This window comes from Spea bombifrons, chromosome 2 (genome assembly GCF_027358695.1).
Source record: "Spea bombifrons isolate aSpeBom1 chromosome 2, aSpeBom1.2.pri, whole genome shotgun sequence".
In the NCBI taxonomy this organism is placed as follows: domain Eukaryota; kingdom Metazoa; phylum Chordata; class Amphibia; order Anura; family Pelobatidae; genus Spea; species Spea bombifrons.
The window spans coordinates 97,576,283-97,596,897 of record NC_071088.1 but is presented as its reverse complement, the minus strand read 5'-3'; the positions used below and the strand labels follow the sequence as shown (position 1 = coordinate 97,596,897).

At 38.3% G+C, this 20,615-nt stretch overlaps 1 protein-coding gene across 1 annotated transcript in view; it reads right to left on the bottom strand.

Moving 5' to 3' along the window:
* The window catches only part of NALCN (sodium leak channel, non-selective), a 140,155-nt gene that overhangs the window by 60,486 nt on the left and 59,054 nt on the right, over positions 1-20,615 (bottom strand). The window contains exons 12-15 of the mRNA XM_053455325.1: positions 12,369-12,500; positions 10,708-10,875; positions 8,666-8,857; positions 1,361-1,498 (exon numbers count right to left, since the gene is read on the bottom strand). Coding sequence (XP_053311300.1) covers positions 1,361-1,498; positions 8,666-8,857; positions 10,708-10,875; positions 12,369-12,500 — 630 coding nt within the window. The remainder of the gene's footprint in view (positions 1-1,360; positions 1,499-8,665; positions 8,858-10,707; positions 10,876-12,368; positions 12,501-20,615) is intronic.

Sequence of the window (20,615 nt, the reverse complement as noted above, 5' to 3'; positions counted from 1 at the left end):
TGGAATTTAGGAGACTGAAGCCACTTTGCCTTGAATAATTCCTAGAATCTGTGATCATGTTGTTTCCCAATAACAAAGCTGTTCTATCATTTCTTGGGGTAGGCAGTAAAATATTATAGTGAATGGAAATGAGTATTGTGCGAATAATACTGTCTTTAATAATCCATGGCACGGCATATCTTTGAATGACAAGTGCAATCATGGATATGGATTGCTCAAATGACTTTGTCGATTAAAATCAACGTTGATGGGCAACATAATTATTGGTGAATGGAAGTTTTTTTTTTTCCTTTACAGAAACAAGAAATGTCAAAAATATGATAACTACAGATTTGTTCATGAATTTGAACTGCGTCTATCATAAAAAAGAGAAGACCAGGCAAGGCAGGTTGCGGACGGGAGCAGAGGAGAAAGAAGGACGCCGAGCCGTTGCTGAAAACGACCGCTCGGCACCCCTTGGTCCCCCCTGACTGGCAGAACTCCAGGGCCCGGTCACAGACGCGACCCCTGTGACCCTGGATGTTCCGCCTTTGTCTGACACACTCAATTCCAACCATCTTGAAACTACTGAACAGTTCAGATTAGGTCCAAACGTGATTAGTTGGTCAGCTTTCTCTATGCTTTACATCAGATGGAATATTTCAATGTTTAGATTATAACATACAATAAACTGGATTGGTGTGTTTTAAAATAAGAATTTATATACTGTTACTTCTCTATATTGCATTGCCCTACATTCATCAAAGGGATACAACTCACACAGTTCCCTCTGCAATAAGTACTTTTCTGCTTAAATAAAAGCAATGTATATGGCTTAACTTAACTTTCTGGCAGCAAAGTGAACATTAAAATGACAACGCTATCTGGAAACCTATTGTCAATTCTAAAATGAACCTATTTTTAGCATTTATTAGTGTGAACAAATCTCTTGTGTTCATTTCCATGCCAATCTTTAGGAAATAGCTGCACTGATTTCTAATCAACTATTCAGACCCTAGAGGCTTTAAGCTTTTGTCTCCAGTATAATTACTGCTGTGATTAGAATGCAATGGAACTGAAGAGCGACTATCGGCATGATGAATACCGCTGGGTGGTAATTTAAGCAGCATATTGTTAAGGTCAGTTGCAAGAATTCTGTCCACCAAAATCATGCAAACAAGACCAAAAAACTATATATGTACAGCAAATCCCAGCACGGGACATTGTGGCTAATTGATATTAGTTCAAAAGCAGTAACAATTTGGTTGCACTGGGTCCATATTTTGAGAATATTTTGTACTATTGGTAAAAGGAAAGCTAAATACACATGGCATGTGTAATGTATGCTGTTATCTTCACAAATGTATAAAGAGAAACTCACCAGAGTTGCAAAAAGATGATAGAGGATGAAGTAAATTGCAACCACGGGGGCCCACATATGTCCAACAGCATTAAGAGTTTGATCCATGACATCTACCCATCCTTCTTGAGTCAGAATCTGAAACATTGACATGAATGCCTGCAGGACACAAAAACACAAAAATCACACCACGTCTCCATACCATAATCAGGAATTGCTAATGAATAAAGTTATTTCACAGATACATAAGCAGATACAGTGCATGCAGATTTGAGGATATAATCATTCTGAAATAAGATAAGAATCAAGTGCACCTGATTTGTAGAACACATAATGTGTTTGGTAATCTGGACCACATTTGCCGGGAGCCCCCAGCAACAGAGCATCATGAAACCTACTAAGGAAGCTGAATTTCTGCAGGTACTCACTACTAACCTCATTGCTGCAAGGTCCCCCATCTAACTACTGGCTCTGTTAAGAGCTGAAATTACTATAATTCTTAACAGTATGTAAAGCAAGCATAGAAGGAGCTAATGTATAAAGTTCAAGGGGAAAATGTAACTTCTAGCATTAGTGTCTATATATACTTAAAATGCTTACCATTCTTGATTGAATGTAATAAATAATGCGTAATACTTACTAAATTGTTAATACATATAAATGAAAATTTAAATAAACTATATGTTTTCAGTAACATGGCATTCAGAATCATCTAGCTGCCTTTGGATTGTTACAATCTAATTCTGGCCTGCAGGGGTCTCTGCTTGCACATGATGCGATCTTTTAAAAAACTCACAACACAACATTCTACCACTGAGATAACTCAGACAAGGTCAAAAACTAGCGCTTTGTTCCACCATTTAAAGGCTTAATGTTAATAAATGTTAATACATAAGCTATATATAAGTCATATTTTTATGAAGATCTACAGATTAAAAAGTTGGCACACAATGAAGAAATGCACCACGAAAGTTACACAAGAAACTGGTTTGTTAAGGAAAGCTAATTAGTTTGAGTTTGAATAAGTAGCAGTTTTTTTCTTGAGCCTGCATACGCGTTTTATTTTTCATAAGTGAAAATTAAGAAAGATTGACAAAGATAAGCCCCTTCTGGAATCAGAAAGCTAACTCATGCTTTCACTTCCAAAGTAAGGTTAAAACATAATGACTTTAGCATACAGCACTACATAGGATATGTGTCAGGACTGGGTTGGGAGCTTTATGGTAGGAGCTGTAGAAACCAAGAAGCAGGCCGTCAAAAACACATTATAAATAAAAGGTAATACAAATAGAAATAAAGGTAATAATCAGTCACGAAGGTCAAGGCAGACGGCACAGGATCACAAGGGCTTAACAAGTCAGGGTCGTGGGACAGGAGACAGACAGGTTAATCCAGGTAGCAAGCCAAAATTCAAAAGCTGAGAGGTCAAACAAGGTCAAGCAGGTTCAAGTTAGTGTAACGAGCTGTAGCAAGGATACAAGCGGAATGGTGACTGTCCAAAGACAGACACTAGATCTTCGTAATACTTCAGCATGGAATGAAGAGAGAGTAGAGTTTATATAGGGCTACAGGTGACCAACTCCTCCCATTAGCTTCAGGTAACTAACTCTCTCAGAGTAGGGTTGGCCAGGTATGTCTTTTCAGTATTCAACCAATGAGGACACACCTGGAACAGTAGCACACACCCCCACTGCACGCTGCAGCTCAATTACACCACCCCACGCGGCCGCATCAAGACTAGAAGAGGACCTGGAAGAGGAGGCCTGAGATAGCGGAACCCGTGCCGTGCAGACGCTGGCCTCAAGACCTGACAATATGTACAGGATATTATGGTGCTATATGAATTAGTAATAAATCAATAAATATATAAAAATGGGTGCACATTATTCCAGATGCCTTATTCCCAAACCTTTTGCCTTTGAGTAGTTGGTCACTAAAAGAGAAGCTACGATGGTAACGCTATGCAAGATAACTCCATAAGAAAAACAACGACAATATTAAACCGCAGGAAGGGTTGCTGGGTGTACTGTTTTCAACAAAATAGTACAGGGAAAAATTAGCAGTTTATTGTTTTCAACTAGACTGCGCAATTGGTCCAGGAAAAAAACAAAACACATTACATGTACATAACTGCTAACATCTCCAGTTTGTGACACATTAATAATTGGTGCCCAGTATTTTAATCATAGCCATCTGGCAATTACAGATAAGCCCCAACTCTTGTATGATACAATGTGTTCTGCTTAAGATCAGCTTCTATCAGCTTATGACATGTATCTAAAATTCAAACAGCAAAATTACAGAGCCTATAGGTTTGAAAATGGGATTGTTAGTTTTATGTAAATAAATCAATCTTATGAAGCAATCATTGAAGTAACTCTAATTTAATTTTCCTTTTCTAATTTAATGTATTGAACTTGTTAAGATCAGGGCAGGTCTTAGTGCCAGGCGAGTCAGGCAACTGCCCGGGGTAAGTGGACCAGGGTGGCAACATCAGTTCTTCTGACTCTAAACATACTACTGTCCCAATTCTTATCACTCACAAAACTGAGTTGGTTTGCTTTGGGCACCAAAGATTTTGGGAAGCATGGACTGGAGAGAGATCAAGATAACAAGATTAAAGTAAACAAATTGGAGAGAGAAATGATCATAGTGAATCATAGTGATGGCAGTGAACAATACCGTTATAGAAGACTTGGGAGCTTTTAGTGTGTTGGCTATACTATATTTACAATGAAAACACACTGCTCTAACCTAGAAGGAGAATAATATTATTCAACACCGAACAAAATTAAAGGGAATGGGGAGACGTGCAATGATCATACCTGGGAACTCTCTAAGTTTGGCCGAGAGAACTGGAGAAGCATTGCTTCCACTCCTTGCCCATTTCCCCTTTAAATGGGGGTGTTCCCAGATGTCAGCGGGAATGCCCAGTGACAGTGGGAATGCCCAGTGACACTGGGAACGCCCCCTGACATCAACAGGAACACCCACAGTCCTGGCCCCGTCCCACAAGGGTAGGCCCCGGTAGCCGGAGCCCACAAGTTCCCAGGTATAGCAATGATGATCAGGCCTTACGCATTTCGTGCTGAATAGCACTTAATCACAGGCTCCTCAGCCGTTAAGAAGGAAATGTGTAAAGCATGATCATGAATGTGTGTCCCGGTGTATATCTCCGCACTCAATTTTGGACTTTTGCTCTTACTTCTCTCTGCGTTCCCTTCAATTTTGTTTTGTGTTGACCAATATTATTCTCCCACACAGGGCCGGCCCTACAATGGAGCCGACTGGGGCAATTGCCCCAGGCGGCACTTTAGAAGGGGCGGCACTTTGCCGCCCCAAGCGTTTTTTTTGGTTGTTTGTTTTGAAGCGGAGGAGAGAGAGAGGGGCGCCGAGTAGCTTTCGCTTACCCGCTCCTCTCTCTTTCCTCTGCGGCGAGTCTCCCTGTTCAGTCTCGGTGCCGGCTTGTAATGCTGAGCGCCGGAAATTGACGCCATTATTTCCCCCGGTACTTACCTTTAAAGAGTCCTGCCGGCGAGTCTCCCTGCTCTGCCACGGTGCCGGTTTGTAATGCTGAGCGCCGGAAATTGACGCCACTTCCGGCGCTCAGCATTACAAACCGGCACCGTGGCAGAGCAGGGAGACTCGCCGGCAGGACTCTTTAAAGGTAAGTACCGGGGGAAATAATGGCGTCAGCGGGGGGGGGGGGCGGCATTTTAAACTTCGCCCCAGGCGGCGTTAAGTCTTCGGCCGGCCCTGCTCCCACATGCAGATAGAATCCACATGCGTTAAATGATGATTAACCAGGTAATAAAGTTCCTGCTTTCAACTTGATGCCATTGATGTTCCGTGAGCAAAGTTTCTTAAAATAATATTGTTGCTGGAAATGTTGCTTTGAAAAAGCAAATAACCTTCCTTACCCATCATAAGTGACGTGATTAATACCTTTCCATACGTCACAACAGACTTTCTCTGGACAGTACCAATTTTCAAGCAAAGCCATGCTGTGCTAGGTATTTGCCCCACTGCTTAGCAGCGTTATGCTTTATAGAAGTGAAAAATTATAATAACATTATGTAAAATAACAGTTAAACATCACGTGCATTTTTAATTCCAACTCCAAAAAAAAAAAACAGTTTACAAAAAGTTTACTAATGTAATGTATGGGGTTTTGTTTTAGTTATTTTTAATGTGTAACTGCAGTGTTATTTTATCTGGTGAGTGGCGTTTCATCGGGGCTCTCTTGGACTGTGCATTAAGGTCTCACTTATTTTGTCTATCCAATTGCTTCATCTTGATACCACTTGTATTCTTCTATTTCATATTTTAAAGATCGAAATGTTAAAAATGATAACTTTCAGTGTAATATTCTGCTTTACCCATTAAGCTCTCTCACTGAGTGGTTACAAAGTTGGAAGCTTACAATTGTCTAAAATGACTTTGTATGTCATAGCATTAACATTACCCTAGCCCAAACCCTGTAAACAGCCCCAGATCATTATTCCTCCTCCTCCTCCAAACTTTACAGTATGCACTATGCATTCCAGTAGGTAGCATTTTCCTGGTATTCTCCAAAACCAGATTCGTCCATTAGGCTTCTATATAGTTAAGTTTGATTCTAGTAGTGATGTGCTTCACAACACTCCAGCCGACATTTGGCATTGCATGAAGTTTCTGGTACATGGAAACCCATGTCATGAAGCTCTTGACACACAGTGCTTGTGCTGATGTAGCTTCCAGAGTTTGGTCTCTGTAGTGAGCGATGCTACAGAGGACAGGCGATTTGTATGCTCTTTGGCACTCAGCGGCTCTGGTTTGTAAGTGTGCTTGGTCTACCTCTTCATGGCTAACCTGTCATTACTCCTAGATGCCTCCACATCACTATAATAGCACTTACAGTGGACTGGACCGGGGCAGACCTGGCAGGGTAGAAATTTCACAAACTGACTTGGCCGTGGCCACCATTGGCCACCATTCAAGTCAGCCTCCATTAAAGTCTTCAGTACAACCCATTCTACTGCCAATGTTTGTCTATTGAGATGGCTGCCTGTGTTCTTGATTTTATATACCTGTTAGCAATATGTATGCCTGAAACAGCTAACCTCAATAATTAGGAAGGTGTCCTTTAGGTCATATAGTGTATGTGAAGGGGTTGGAGAGAAGGGTATTTGAGTGGGATGCGCTAGACTATGTTTATACACACAAAATATGTTTTGTTTTTTTAAATATGCTATTTTAATATGCATCGAAGCAAGAGTTAAGTTAAGAGCAGCAAGCATTAAATCTTTGGAAACACTATAAAGCATGCATGTGTTTGCTGGTACCTTCAAGATAAAATCAAGTCATCAGAGATACAGAAATAGAAAAAAGATAACTATAATTTGTAACCATGACAACACCGAACTGCTGCCTATTCACTAGTGTCAAGTAAAAGAATAACCAGGAGAAAACATGCAATTTAAGAGCATTAGAGCGAGTAGGAGGCCTGCTTTTGCCTATGGACCCATGCTCTGAAATGGCTAAGCAGTTTGAAGTTACTCTACTGTTTTACAGGGATGAGCAGATGTTGACATCTTTTTTAACCCTATCAGTGCTCATAAAGCATAGAGCTCAACACATTGCTCCTCACTCAGGAACTCAAGTGTTAAAGTCAAATCATTGCAAATTTCAAGTGAAACTGTCTAAAATAAAATAATGCCTCCGTGAATCTTTTTTTCTTCGTCTTTTGCAAACAAATATGTGGTGCTTATCTTCTTATCTCTCTCGGGAGAACTGTTCAACAGTAAATGTGAATTTTCTGCTTGTACAAGTTTGGCTAGCAGAACACTGATAAGTGACGGGCTGACAGTAAATAAACATTCAAACACTTAAGGATTTAACAATTCCATTTTTGTGATTACATACATTGGGAAATTTGTTCTTGCTTGAACACTGTTCTTAAATGGCAATATATATATATATGGTGTTGTTGCAGCAATTGTTCAATAATATACGTTCAAGAGTCAATGTTTAGTTGGCTACTTCCCTCCAGTTTGTTAAACCAACCTATATTGTTACCGAAAATGAACATATGCCTTAAAGAGAACATAGTAGATAAACAAGAATCTACTCAATTAGGGTAATTGTAGTACCGGATTAAATAGGGAAGTGTATTCTTTATGGGGAGGGCAGTAAAACTGGAGGATGTGCACATAGTTACTGTGTATAGTTTTAGGAACACATTTACACCAAAAAAAGATTCATGGGTGGATGTTTAATTTAACTATTTTTCAATCTAGGGATTAATGTGGCAGACTAAAAACTGGTAAAAGTTTATCAGTTTTTACATCAAACCAATTTTAATAATAATAATAAATAATAATAATAAATAATAATGTGATAAAAAGTGCATCATTATACAACTATTGTGTAACTTTAAATACTCTCCAGCCTACATTTTACTAAAAGCCAAACAAAGTTAAATATATTTTCTGTAATACACTGAGGAAAAATCTATTCCCTTAAGAATAAACAAACAACATCTCTTGACAGATCCAGGCTAAAGATGTCTACATTTATTCTAAACTGTTTACTAACAGTTTGATCAGAGCTGACAATGTTCCTGTAAACCTGGTCTTTCACAAATCATAACATCAGTTTGCTTTGCACAAATGTGCAGTTTGCTAGCAGGTGACACCTTATTTTGATTATATAACAGTAATGCCCTTTAGAAAAAAAAGCTGTCTATTTCTTCAACAAAACAGCGTATGAAGCCACGCAGAGATCAAAGGTGATTCTTCCCTGATAATATTTGGTTTAGAGCAAGTTTTTTCATTCTACATGAAGCTTGAGTTGATGAATGACAGCTTGTGTACCACTACCATACACAACGCACCCAGGCATGTACAATCATGTTGAACAGCAATAGCTTAGCCCCAAGAAAAAGCCTCATTCAGTACCCAAGCACCCTTATTAATCAATTAATCAATTAAGATTTTAATTATGATAAGTGTGGCCTCTAATATTTTCATTTTAGGGTAAGAAGAGGGAACTATACATCCTATAATGCTAAACCAGCAGGTAAGCAGCTATTTTTTTTCTCTTAGAATGCTTGCTGGGCACCATGGGAGTTGTAGCTTTACAACTCCTAGGGAGCTACCTGTTGGTCATCCATTATATAAAGAATGTCATATTAAAGATCTACCACAAAACCGATTTAAGTGAAAGAGTTATGTACCACTAGAAAGTAACAATTGGGTTATGATAAAGCATGCTATTATCTTTTAACCTATACATGTATATATACTATATGTATATTACCAACTGCCCTGTTTGTTTAATACGTACCCTGGGGAATGTTGTAAATCGGTCAAGTTCTTCCACAAAGCAGAACATCTGGAGACTGATTGCGGACATGACAATCAAAAGGCTAGCAGTGAATACCACCAGGCTTCCTAGCTTTTTACCGGGTCCAAATATTTTGTATACAAAGTCTTCTAAGGCAGGTGATATCTTGATTAGTCGCACTACTCTCAGAACCTGCAGAAAAGAAAAATACATTCATTTTGCAGATACGCTGACATAAGGCTTGACCTGACTATGTATTTGAAAGGGTATTAATGGATATTAACAAGATCTGCAGGCAATTCATAGCCAGTAAAAATAAAATAAATCATCTGACACATTTTGCAACTATATATGATCAAAAATACTGTATAGCACAATATTACTGTCTATTTGTAATGTTATGTAAAATATAGGTAACATGTAGGAAGTCATTTCATTCTATTAGGAATGTTCACATGAAATCCAAACACCATGTGTTTTGTTTTTGGTCTTTGTTGTCTACTTGATATGAAAGGTGCAAAAATAGTGGGGAATCGGTGAAGCAAACTGTATTTGCTTCACTGCCATTGTACTTCTGTTTTTAGATTGGTGAGAAACGCTGCTTGTGGTGAGAATTTGCCAGTGAATTCACCCTAGCAGCTAAGTTCAACAAGTATTCTAACAGAGGAACATCGCTGCCAACAGAGTAGAGCTGGCTATGGATGCTTGGGTTCCGTTGTGTAATAGAAAGTACACAGTATAGGAGAATGGGTAGAATTTAATAACAAACATTTAATGTATACATTAATAACATACATTTTTGACCATTTTCTTTAATCTCATATGTACTTACATAAAACTAAAGAAGAAACAAATAAGCTGTATTAATAGTTATTAAAGATGTTATTGATGAAATAATAAAGAGACATCTGCATTGATACGGATATCAATATCAAAATCTACTTGATACTGAGTAACAAAAATATATACCAGGCATGGTGCTGATGTTTTTTTTTTATGGTTTAGGTGAATGACCGGCAAAGCTTTTAATAAAACTATAAACAGATAAATTATACTACAGATCATGCAAATCTGGGGTTAAATTCCACTGTCACAAAGATATTCCCCAAACTGTGATTTTTCTGTTCAATGACCTTCAATAAATAAAAAGCTGCTACACAGCCTTAAAAGTAGCACATCTTAAGCATACTTGTGAGACCCTAAAGCTACTTAGGAGGTGCTAAAATATATACAAGGACACCCTGAGTGTTTTGTCCCCAACCTTAGGGTACTGAATATGTGAAGTCTTTTTCAGGAGCCAGAAAGTTGAAAAGTGTTTGACTGCTCTCATTTCTGTCAATCTGCTGTATTAGGTCTTTTTGTTCAGAAAAGTGCTCCAAAATGTGCGTTCATGAAATTGCTTCTCATTTATTGAACTTCAGATTTAGAATATCTAAAGCAAAACTACCCTCTAAATAATGGGTAACTTTTCCTCTGCTGTAACCCAAACACAGCTGTAGAACCAAGCATGGCGATATTGCATGCATATTTTATATTTAATCAGCCATATGCATTGGAAGTTGATATTCCACTTGACCACAAATAATGCATACAATGATGTACTTACTCTAATCCCGGAGTAAAATTATGTTATATTTCTAACTGCATTTGAAGCATCTATCTATATTCTATGTAAGTACAGGAAGAGAATGATTCTTTGAAAGGGAAAGCCTGGGCTAGTACTAGGGTTATCTGTGTCCTACACGAGAGTATGAGTGTTAATCAAAGCTGTATCTGTATCACAACCATTTGATTTATAAAAAAAATAAACCTGCTTTGTAAGAAAGGCAAAGGGCTGAATTGGGCACGACCAGACTGGGTGAGACATATTTAACCTGGCTTTGGTCATAAGTGCGGAACATCTTCAACATGCCATTCAGGGATTACACGCTACACTACTACACAAATTACAAAGTCATCTGTAAAGTTATAAAACATTTTAACTACTTAAACATGGTTTTAAGATGCATGCTAGTTTTAGAAAGAAGAGTAACGTTTCTTACCTGGAAGTAGGTAAATTGAGAATGGTATAGATCTGGATAAATGTGCAGAGTAGTGCCCACAACTAGTAGCAGTTCGAATTTGTGTAGAGATGAACTAATGTAGCCGGTGAAACCCAAACACCATATCTTTAACAGAGCCTCCAGGTCAAACAGTACCGTAAAAGCCACCTGAGAGAAAACATACCCAATGTTACATCAGCTCACTGACGTTTAATGCAGGCAAAACATTCAGGTAACTGAATCTGAATTCTGACAGAATGATGCCATTAACCCACATTACAAAAAGATTAAAATAGCTCTAAATATATTAATGCGATGTTTATTTTATTTTTGGGGCAATGAAATGGTAAAACTGAAATGAAACCAGCTTGGACTGTCTGTTGAATCTCACTGAAGTAATGAGCTCCACATTTCTAATACTAAAGTAGACTGAAATAATGCATGGTCCCTGGACAGTGAGCACTGATAGAATATTGAGATTGCGTACTTTTGCAACATTGGTGGTCGACCAGTCCACTCAAATGAAAAGTAAGAGGCCTTACTGGAAACAAGCCCCCAACTCCCCGTCCTTGAATGTCCATATCTATTACACTGGAGTGTTTTCTTTTGGTCAATGTAATTTAACATACACAATGTATAAAATAACAGCGGCCTCTTGGGTTATATAACACTGTATGGTACAAATGCACTTAATGCACAACCTATGTTATTCTATCTGCCTAAAACTGCTGGAAATTAGGCGGACGAGACTTTGTGGTTAAAAAAAGAAGTCATAGAGGTCTGCTAGAAGATGAAGGCGAATAACTGTTCCTATGCCACAGTGCTGTTTGACCCCCTCCTTATTATTTAATCAGAACAATTTGAGAACAGTTTCTAATTCATTATATAGATACAAGGCGGGTTATGCGTGAAAAGTGTTTCTGATGTAAAGCTTGCAAAATCAGCATGATTCCCTGCAACAGTGATATGACTAGCTTTATATATAATTTATATATAATCTCACACGTGTGTAAGAGAGTGTGTGTCCTTTTGTGCCTTTTCATACTGAATATATAATCCCACACCTTTCTTCATCATTTAAATAACCAAAAACGTCATCGATCTTGGTTGTATCACTTCCAATCACACTGAAGCAATGCAGGTCTGAATGGGAAGCAAATTCATACTGTATCCGTATAGATCACTGCACTCAATTGGTTCTTTAAGTAACTCTAAAACACACTTGCATTGAAAATGTAAAGATTAATATAACTTTAATGTATAAAGTACTTAAGGCATGAAAAACCTTTGAGGGAAATCAAGAAACACAATGGTTCTTGGCTAATTATGTTTAATATAACCATGTTCATACAAGATGTGCCATTTAAGGTTTGAGAAATGTTATATAAGTGTTCCCGTCGGTTGCACTCTTGATGATAATAAGCAGCTTAGCAACCATCATGGATTGCCTACAGAGGTTCCACTGAAGCATCAGCTCATTACCAGTGACATTTTCTTTCAGAAAACTAGCTTCCGGATTATTGGCTGACAGCCTTTATTCACTGCCAGACAAAAGAATATGAACAAGTAGGGAATGTGTTCTTTGGGATCTTCAGGGAATCATTTATACACCATACAACGGCATCTAAACATCAGCTTGAAACTGCAATTTGTATACTGACCTCGGCCAGGTAGAACTCATCATATTGTCTCCTAAAGTTCTCCCCTTTGTAGTAGTTGCTGGCAGCTACAATAACATCTACAGCGACCATACTCAGGATAAACATGTGGAAAATCGAGGATCGCATCATTTTCTGGATAAAAAAAACAACATGACAAAAATATGACAACTGTATAATGCTTCAAATAACAGCCATAGGTAGCTAAGCATTCTACACATAATAACCACTGATACCATGAAATAAAATAATCTGGGAATCATATACTTGTCCACCTGACAGTTCTTCAATAATCAAAAAACATATATTTTTGCTTGTTTTGGATCTGCTGTGGAAAAAACGCTGTAGTGCTTGTATTAAAAGGTTTGACATTCAGCAATAATGTTATCAGTGTGAAGTGATATTCATGCAAATTGCAATCAGTGTTGCTTATTAAATAGATTGCTTTTTATAAGCAGGAAAGACAGGTTTAATGGAAAATGGAATTAAAATAAGTCTTCTCTTTCACAAATTAATCCCAGCATTAAAAAAAAAAACATGAACAAAAAGAGGGAAAAATCAAAGCAAATGCTGGTAATGTAAATAATACAAAATAATTAGCAATAATTAGAAAATTATTTTTTTTTATTGCATTTAACCAGAAACATGATAGATCACCTACGCAGCTTTTAGCAATCAAGTCAATATATTTAAACTACTTATAGTTTGCTTTTTATTTTCCAATCTGTGTTATTGGTTTGGCGATACTTGAAATAAAATAAGACACCATGTGACCTCAGTAAAGCTGCCAACAGTAGATTATGTTGCTATTTCATTTCATTTTGGCAAACGTGAGCTCTGTGGTGAAAGGTGAAAAAAGTCCTAAAGATGGACTCCAGGGAGGTATGCTACTAGAAATGATAAATGATTGAAGTATCTTAATTGATAACTCAGTCCTCGAATAAGAAATATTTAGTTCACATACTATTATACATCTTATTGGTACTGCATGGAAACTGAATTCTCCGATATATTTTGCAATAGCTTGAGGTATACAAAATGAGGACCATAATGGAATTGACATTCAAAGCTAATAAGGTATTGCATATTTTTTCAGGGAATAGATTTTGCTTTAAAAGCTACCATCACAAAGTGTGACACATTTGTTATTCAACCGAATCCTACAAAAATGTACATAGACCTGCAAAGCAATTTCATACTTTCCAAACATCTGGAATATATGTTCCTAGTTTTTACATTTTCTTACATTTGTGACTGACCCTGGAAAAAAACATTAATGAACAAAATATTCAATTTATCAAATCTGGCAGTTTTAATGGATTAAGTATATAGGACTTGGCTCAATTACCTGTCTATTATATTATAGCAAAAACCTAAATGGATACATTTTAATGGATACATTTGTAAAGGGTTATCAGGGGGGGGACCCAAAATGCGATGAGGCCAAGTAAGTGGTACTGAAGGAAAATCCAAAAATCTGAGCTGACAGCAAGGCTCATGACCAGTAAGACAGGCAAGGCCAAGATTCAGGAGATCGCTCAACACAACTAGTAGGATACACCCTGATACTTTAGAGGAAGATTATTTATGCAATGACTGCTTGTTTGAATGCATATTTAAATACTGATAAGGCAAATATATTCAAAACCCCATCTGAACCTGTCTCCCCCCAAAAAAGGACTTCTCTTTAACCCCTTTATGACCAGGGCTATTTTGCAACCCAAAGTCTTGAGCTTTTCTCATGCTTTTGCTGTGTGTTTGCTATACCTACAGATATTATGTAGTGTTTTGTTTAGGGCAATTAGGGCTTCATGATGCAATATTTATATTTTTATATATAACCCATATGGTCTCTGAATACACATAAAATATATTTGAAAAATAACCACATTTTCACAGCTTATAGTAATGTGTACATAACAGCAGCAGGTCATTTTTTTGCCATATTAATTGCATAGTTTTTTATTCTATTTTGTAAACAAGTAACCCCAGGGTATTTAACTAGGGTACGATGACCACATTTTATAACAGGGGCAGGGGTGTGGCATCAATTGATGTGGCTTTAGTTGGTAACTGTTAGTCAATCCCTGTCAAATTGTTTACATACACACACATGCATATTGAATATTGACATAAATATTTATGGATATGCAAATTTAGTGGTAGCATATAAGAAATTACATGAGGTCAAGAGTTGAAGTGATATTACCAGGATCATGAAAAAAAGGATAAACTGTGTCACTGCTCATGACATCAAAGGTTTCAAGCTCACTGCTTAACACTGTCACTGCTGAACAAACTGCCACATGAGAATGATGCATGATGAAGCTGTCGGACAGATCATCACCGGGAGTGTTATACAGGGGACTTATAGCCTCAGAAAAAATGGGGTTCTTTAAATTGAAAGCCTAGAGGGAGATGTCACTTATTATGGAAGCTATATGCATTTTGAGAGATGTGAGGTCAGTAGAAGAAATCTAAAGAGGCAGGAAACTCAGAAACTAAGTGTAAATGTCATCACTACATTATTTCATTCTGGAACATGACACATACCTCCTAACTTCCCTAGTTTAAGTGGGACAGCTCCTATTTTTGAGCACTGTCCTGCTGTCAGAAATGGTTAGGGAGTTCAGAAGATCATCCTTGATCAGCCCAAAAAGCTATAAAATCGATTGATTTTGAAGAATGGACCTCAATCACAGTTTCCATCTGGCCTCCTCGCTGCACATTGAAGCTTTGGTCTCTAATCACACCCTGCCTGCATCTTACCATGCGTCCTCAAATAAAGGTACCCAGATTTGGACACGTGAAACGTTGGGTGGTATGCTGACATAGTCACCGAACAGTTTAGGGATTATCCCAGGCAATGTGGGACATATGGTCACCCTGTACTAGGGTAATTGTGTCATAAAGCTCTAGGAAAGTTTGTGGCAGAAATGTGCAGTTGGTGAAAAACATGCCAATTTGAGGAAGATACAGGAACAAAAGGGAATATGCACACTTCAAAACCTAACGTGTTCCATTTGGGGCAGTTTAACAGCCATCCAATTCAAATTAAGTCCCATAATGATATATGTTTATGTTAAGAGTCATTTGTCACTTTTCAGGCAGCGATGTCACCATTGGTCTCTTCCAAAGTTTTTTTCACACACACCTTGGTTCTTTGTGATGGATTTCTTGCAAAGTACCGTATTTGCTCGATTATAAGACGAGGTTTTTTTCAGAGCAAATGCTCTGAAAAATACCCCTCGTCTTATAATCGGGGTCGTCTTATAATCAGACCTCAAATAGGTCTGACTATGAGACGACTAAGATCCAGATCCCCCGCAGCTGCAGTGGACCTGGATCCTCCTGTCTCCCCCCACCCCGCCCCACTTACCGGTACTTCTGAGTCCCCGGCGTGCAGCCGGGCAGCGTGTAGATGTCTACGCGATTCGCGTAGACAACTTCCGCTGCAGCAGGAAGGAGGTGTGGCTAGCAGTGGGGGTTGTCTGCGTCCATCGCGCAGACCTTCCCCGGCTGTCAGAGATCAGAGTTCCCCGCACCGCTGCCCCGGCTACATGACAGGGAAGTCAGAAGCACAGGTAAGTTTGGGGGGGCGGGGGGAGTGTTAACTGGGGGGCATAAGGCATTTCTGGAAGCAGAGTGCTCTGTGAAATGCCTTTTAACCCCCTTAATGCCACTCTGCCTCCAGAAATGCCTTTTTAACCCTCTATACGCCACTCTGCCTCCTGAATGCCTTAAACCTCCCTATATGCCACTCTTCCCCATAATATGCCTTTTAACCCTCTAAATGCCAGAGTGGCATATAGGGGTATAAGGCATTTCTGGAGGCAGAGTGGCACATAGGGGGTCAAAATGCATATCATGGGGCACAGTAGCATATAGGGTTAAAAGGCATATCATGGGGCACAGTGGCATATAGGGGGTATAAGGCATTTCTGGGGCAGATGTGCATAACTGGGGGGCAGGTTGGAAAATAGAAGGAAATAAAACCAAAATATTTTTCTCAATCATAGCTTTTATTAAAAAAAGAGTTTAGATGAATTAACATTTACTGGTAAAACTTTTTTCCTATAGGGTCGTCTTATATTCAGGCTTTTTCTTTTTTTCCTAAATTAATATTCCAATTTGGGGGGTCGTCTTATAATCAGGGTCGTCTTATAATCGAGCAAATACGGTATATGCGCAAGTAAAATAATTGAACATAAATAATCATGAAAACTTCTCAGGTTTTCCCTACTTCCCACCATGTCAAAGACTAACTGGGACTATATCCTGCATTTTGTACAGGTGTCATGACTACACCACCACCATTCTTCCTTCATGGAGCACAAGAGGATCAGCCCACCCTAGGTAGTTTCCATGTATACATAGAACCTGTGTCACATTTACAGAGCTTATAAAACTTAACCTGATACCTGGCTCACTAGAAGGGCCTATACTGCTTGAATAGCAGTTTCCCCTCAAACTGCATGAGTGATTTTATCTATGCAAATGTTCTGCATTGCCATGGTAGCTATGTAGAGCTTTGTAAGAGGAATTGTGTTTGGCCAACTAGAGCGAAATCTGTTTTTTTAATTTCCCCACATTAGTTGGATGTTTTCTAGTTAAGCAAAATGTCAATCAGTATTTAGATTCACAAGTAAGCTCAGTTGCACATGTTCAGACACCCTTGAAAATAAATTAAAAAAAAAACAATGCCAAAAAGTACTCAAAATATTAGAAAATGGGTATGTTAGAAAACCAGAGTGCAGAACACAACAAATGTGTTTTTACAGATAAATCATTTCAGCTGAGATGTGTTTTGCTATGTGACAAAAAAAATATATTGGTTCTGATCTGTTTCATGCGTTCATTGTGAGCATAACTATTTTGTACTTGTGGAATCCCCCACAAGGCTGAGTTGACATTTAAATATGCAACATATTTCTAGTGTGCATTCTAATTTTGCTGTTGGATAGTGTGAATGGTTTAATTTTAATAGTTATTAGACAGGGAATTTTGAACAGTGACATTTGATTTTTTTCTACGATAATCAAGCTGGCCTGCAGTGAGTATAAAGTATGTGCAGTGGCAAGCAGGAGATGTGTTTTGATCTATGCATTTCCGTCAAGCAAAGGAGCTTGGGATAGGGAAAGAATGCGTCTCTTAATCTCAATGCATTTGTAAGGACACAAAAAAGGGGTACACAGCTATCATATGCATTATTGTGAATATCTTTGGAGATGGAAGTTAAAACTACACATAATATTAATGATTATATTTTGGATCGTATAATTAATAATCATTATACACGTAGTTATTTCCTAGTTCTAGGTTAACTAGTATGAATTTATTATTTTAATACTTTGCAATAAAAATAGAATAGAATGGGTAGCAACATTAGTCTATTAACAAAAACACAGCAAACATCAGGAGGAAGAGTAACCCCATACATTATCAGATGGAAATATACAGCAAACATATCAGGAGAAAAACTATTGCAAATATTACTAAACCCCTTTACATATATATGCCCTCTACATATATATGCTGTTCAATATCAGAGAGAGAGAGCAAGCAAGCATTGATAATAAAGTCCATTTACATCCATTTGTAAAAATGATCTTGTTCTCATGTGCATTTATAGGGGTGGCTGTGTTCTCCTGTAGAAATCTATCTTGCAATCTGTTTGACTACTAGTTCTACATGTGGTCACTCAGAGTAGATATTTAATACTGCAGGTGGCACTGTTATTGGCAAAAAGAACTTTTCTACTACATATAATTTTATTCAACATTTACCAGTTTCCTGGCAATTGAGCTAATACTTATAAACAACTGTGTGTTCTTTAATGCTTTCTTTCATTTTATTAACTGGTGCACAGGCACACACGGAGAACTGAAAAACACAGGAAACCATTTAAAACTTTTTTTGTGAAAACTCACATTGAGATAATTATTACATTGATATGAATTTAGCTATTTAATGTTTTCTCATCAGGGGAGTGAGTAAAAAAAGTTACATAATGTAAAAATAATTTTCACTTTAAGTCATCTGTGTTGTTGTTGGAAACATTTTAAGACATGAACTTACTGACCATCTTTAATCTTGGATGCATTTGTTTCTGGAACTGGAGGGAAGCACAAGGAAGCACAGGGGCCAAAGGGGCCAAGCCTCGAGACTGCTAAAGCCCATGCCTCCCTTTGAGCTGCCCGCAGCATCTGCCTTTCTTGCCCCTTGAACGGCCTTGCTAAAGCTAGCCATGGCACTTCATAGGTATTTTTGGTATGTCTCAGCGGCTGGATGGCTAAATATGTTGTCTAATTAAAGCCTGTACTCTACCCTGGCTGCCTGACTGGATAATGGCTCTTAACTGATCAAGTTTTACAGGCTAACAGATGGAATACTGCTGCATTTAAAGTTTACAAAAGTGACAATAGGGGACAGATTTAATGACACCTCCCCATTTTACATTGTATTTAATTAAAGAGCACCAACAGGGAAGAATACATAATTACCAATAACATTAACATATGGTAGGATATACTGGTACAGAAGCAGAAGAGGCACTTGAGCGCTTACAATACATTACCATAAATATACCAGTTCATTGACACAACTCTTACCTTCTATGATTGCTAGAACACTTACAAACCACAAAATAGAGCAACTATGCATTGCATAAGTCAAGTGAATTAGATTCATAAAGCCATAAGGTTCCATAGGAACTTCAGATTCACAAAAATCACTTTTGGCTAAGAAAACACCATACTAAAAAAATAATACATAGTTACACATAGGTAATTATATATGTCAGTAAATCATCTTCCCCCAGTCTACTCGCTTCTCAATTTGCTGAAATTCCGAGATAATCAAGAAGCATACATACATTATGTTTTGGTGATGGATATTATTTTCCAATCCGATGCCACCATGGCCCAGACGTGATATACCGTATATTCCGGCGTATAAGACGACTGGGCGTATAAGACGACCCCCAACTTTTACAGTCCAAATATAGAGTTTGGACTATACTCGCCGTATAAGACTACCCCTCTACCCAGCGTACAACAACCAGCCAATCATGGCAAGCGATGTACCTTACCGGTGATTTGCTGGTTGATTTGCTGACATATACATACATGCACTGCCCTTACACACACACACACACACACATATATAATATATATATCTATATATATATCTACACATATGCCTGTCCATACATACACATTTATACACTGCCCTCACCACACACCCCTGCCTTTACACACAGATGTATATGTATATGTATATGTATATATATATATATATATATATATATATATACACACCAGTGTGTGTGTGTGTGTATATATATATATATATATATATATATATACACACACACCAGTGTGTGTGTGTGTGTATATGTATGTATATATATATATACACACACCAGTGTGTGTGTGTGTGTGTATATATATATATATATATACACCAGTGTGTGTGTGTGTGTATATATATATATATATATATATATATATATATTTCTCCCCCCTTTGTCCCTTTCTCCCCATCTCTTACCTTATCTTCTGTCTTCTTTCTTCCATCCAGTTGTGGGAGCCCGATGTCTGGCACTTCAGACCTCGGCTTCCCTGCTCTCTAATCACTACGCGCCGGCTATTGATGCCGGGCGCCGGGACATGACGTCATCCCTGCGCTCGACATCAATAGCCGGCGCCTAGTGATTAGAGAGCAGGGAAGCCGAGGTCTCAAGTGCCAGACCTCGGGCTTCCCTGCTCCCTCATCACTACGCGCCGGCAATTGATGCCGGGCGCCGGGACATGACGGCATCCCTGCGCTCGGGATCAATAGCCGGCGCGTAGTGATTAGAGAGATTGGTGGCTTCGTGGGAACCTCCGGCTTGGTAAGTACCCGGCGTATAAGACGACCCCCCACTTTTAAGAAGATTTTTGGGGGTTAAAAAGTCGTCTTATACGCCGGAATATACGGTACTTGTTTTTTGCTGATGCATGATTTTCTTTTACAGGTTACACCCTTTAGGTGGGCATGCCACGTGCTGATTTATTATTCCTCCAGATCCAAATTAGCTTCACATATGGTGGGAAGATGAATGTTGAATACCATATTTGGTTAATTATTCCTCCCATTCAAACTTACACTGGAAAGAAGGACAACAAGACTCCTACTTGATTTATAAGACTCTCTCCTGTACACAGCAGTGGAGTTACCTCTCATCATTTCAGTGTGCACAGACAATTG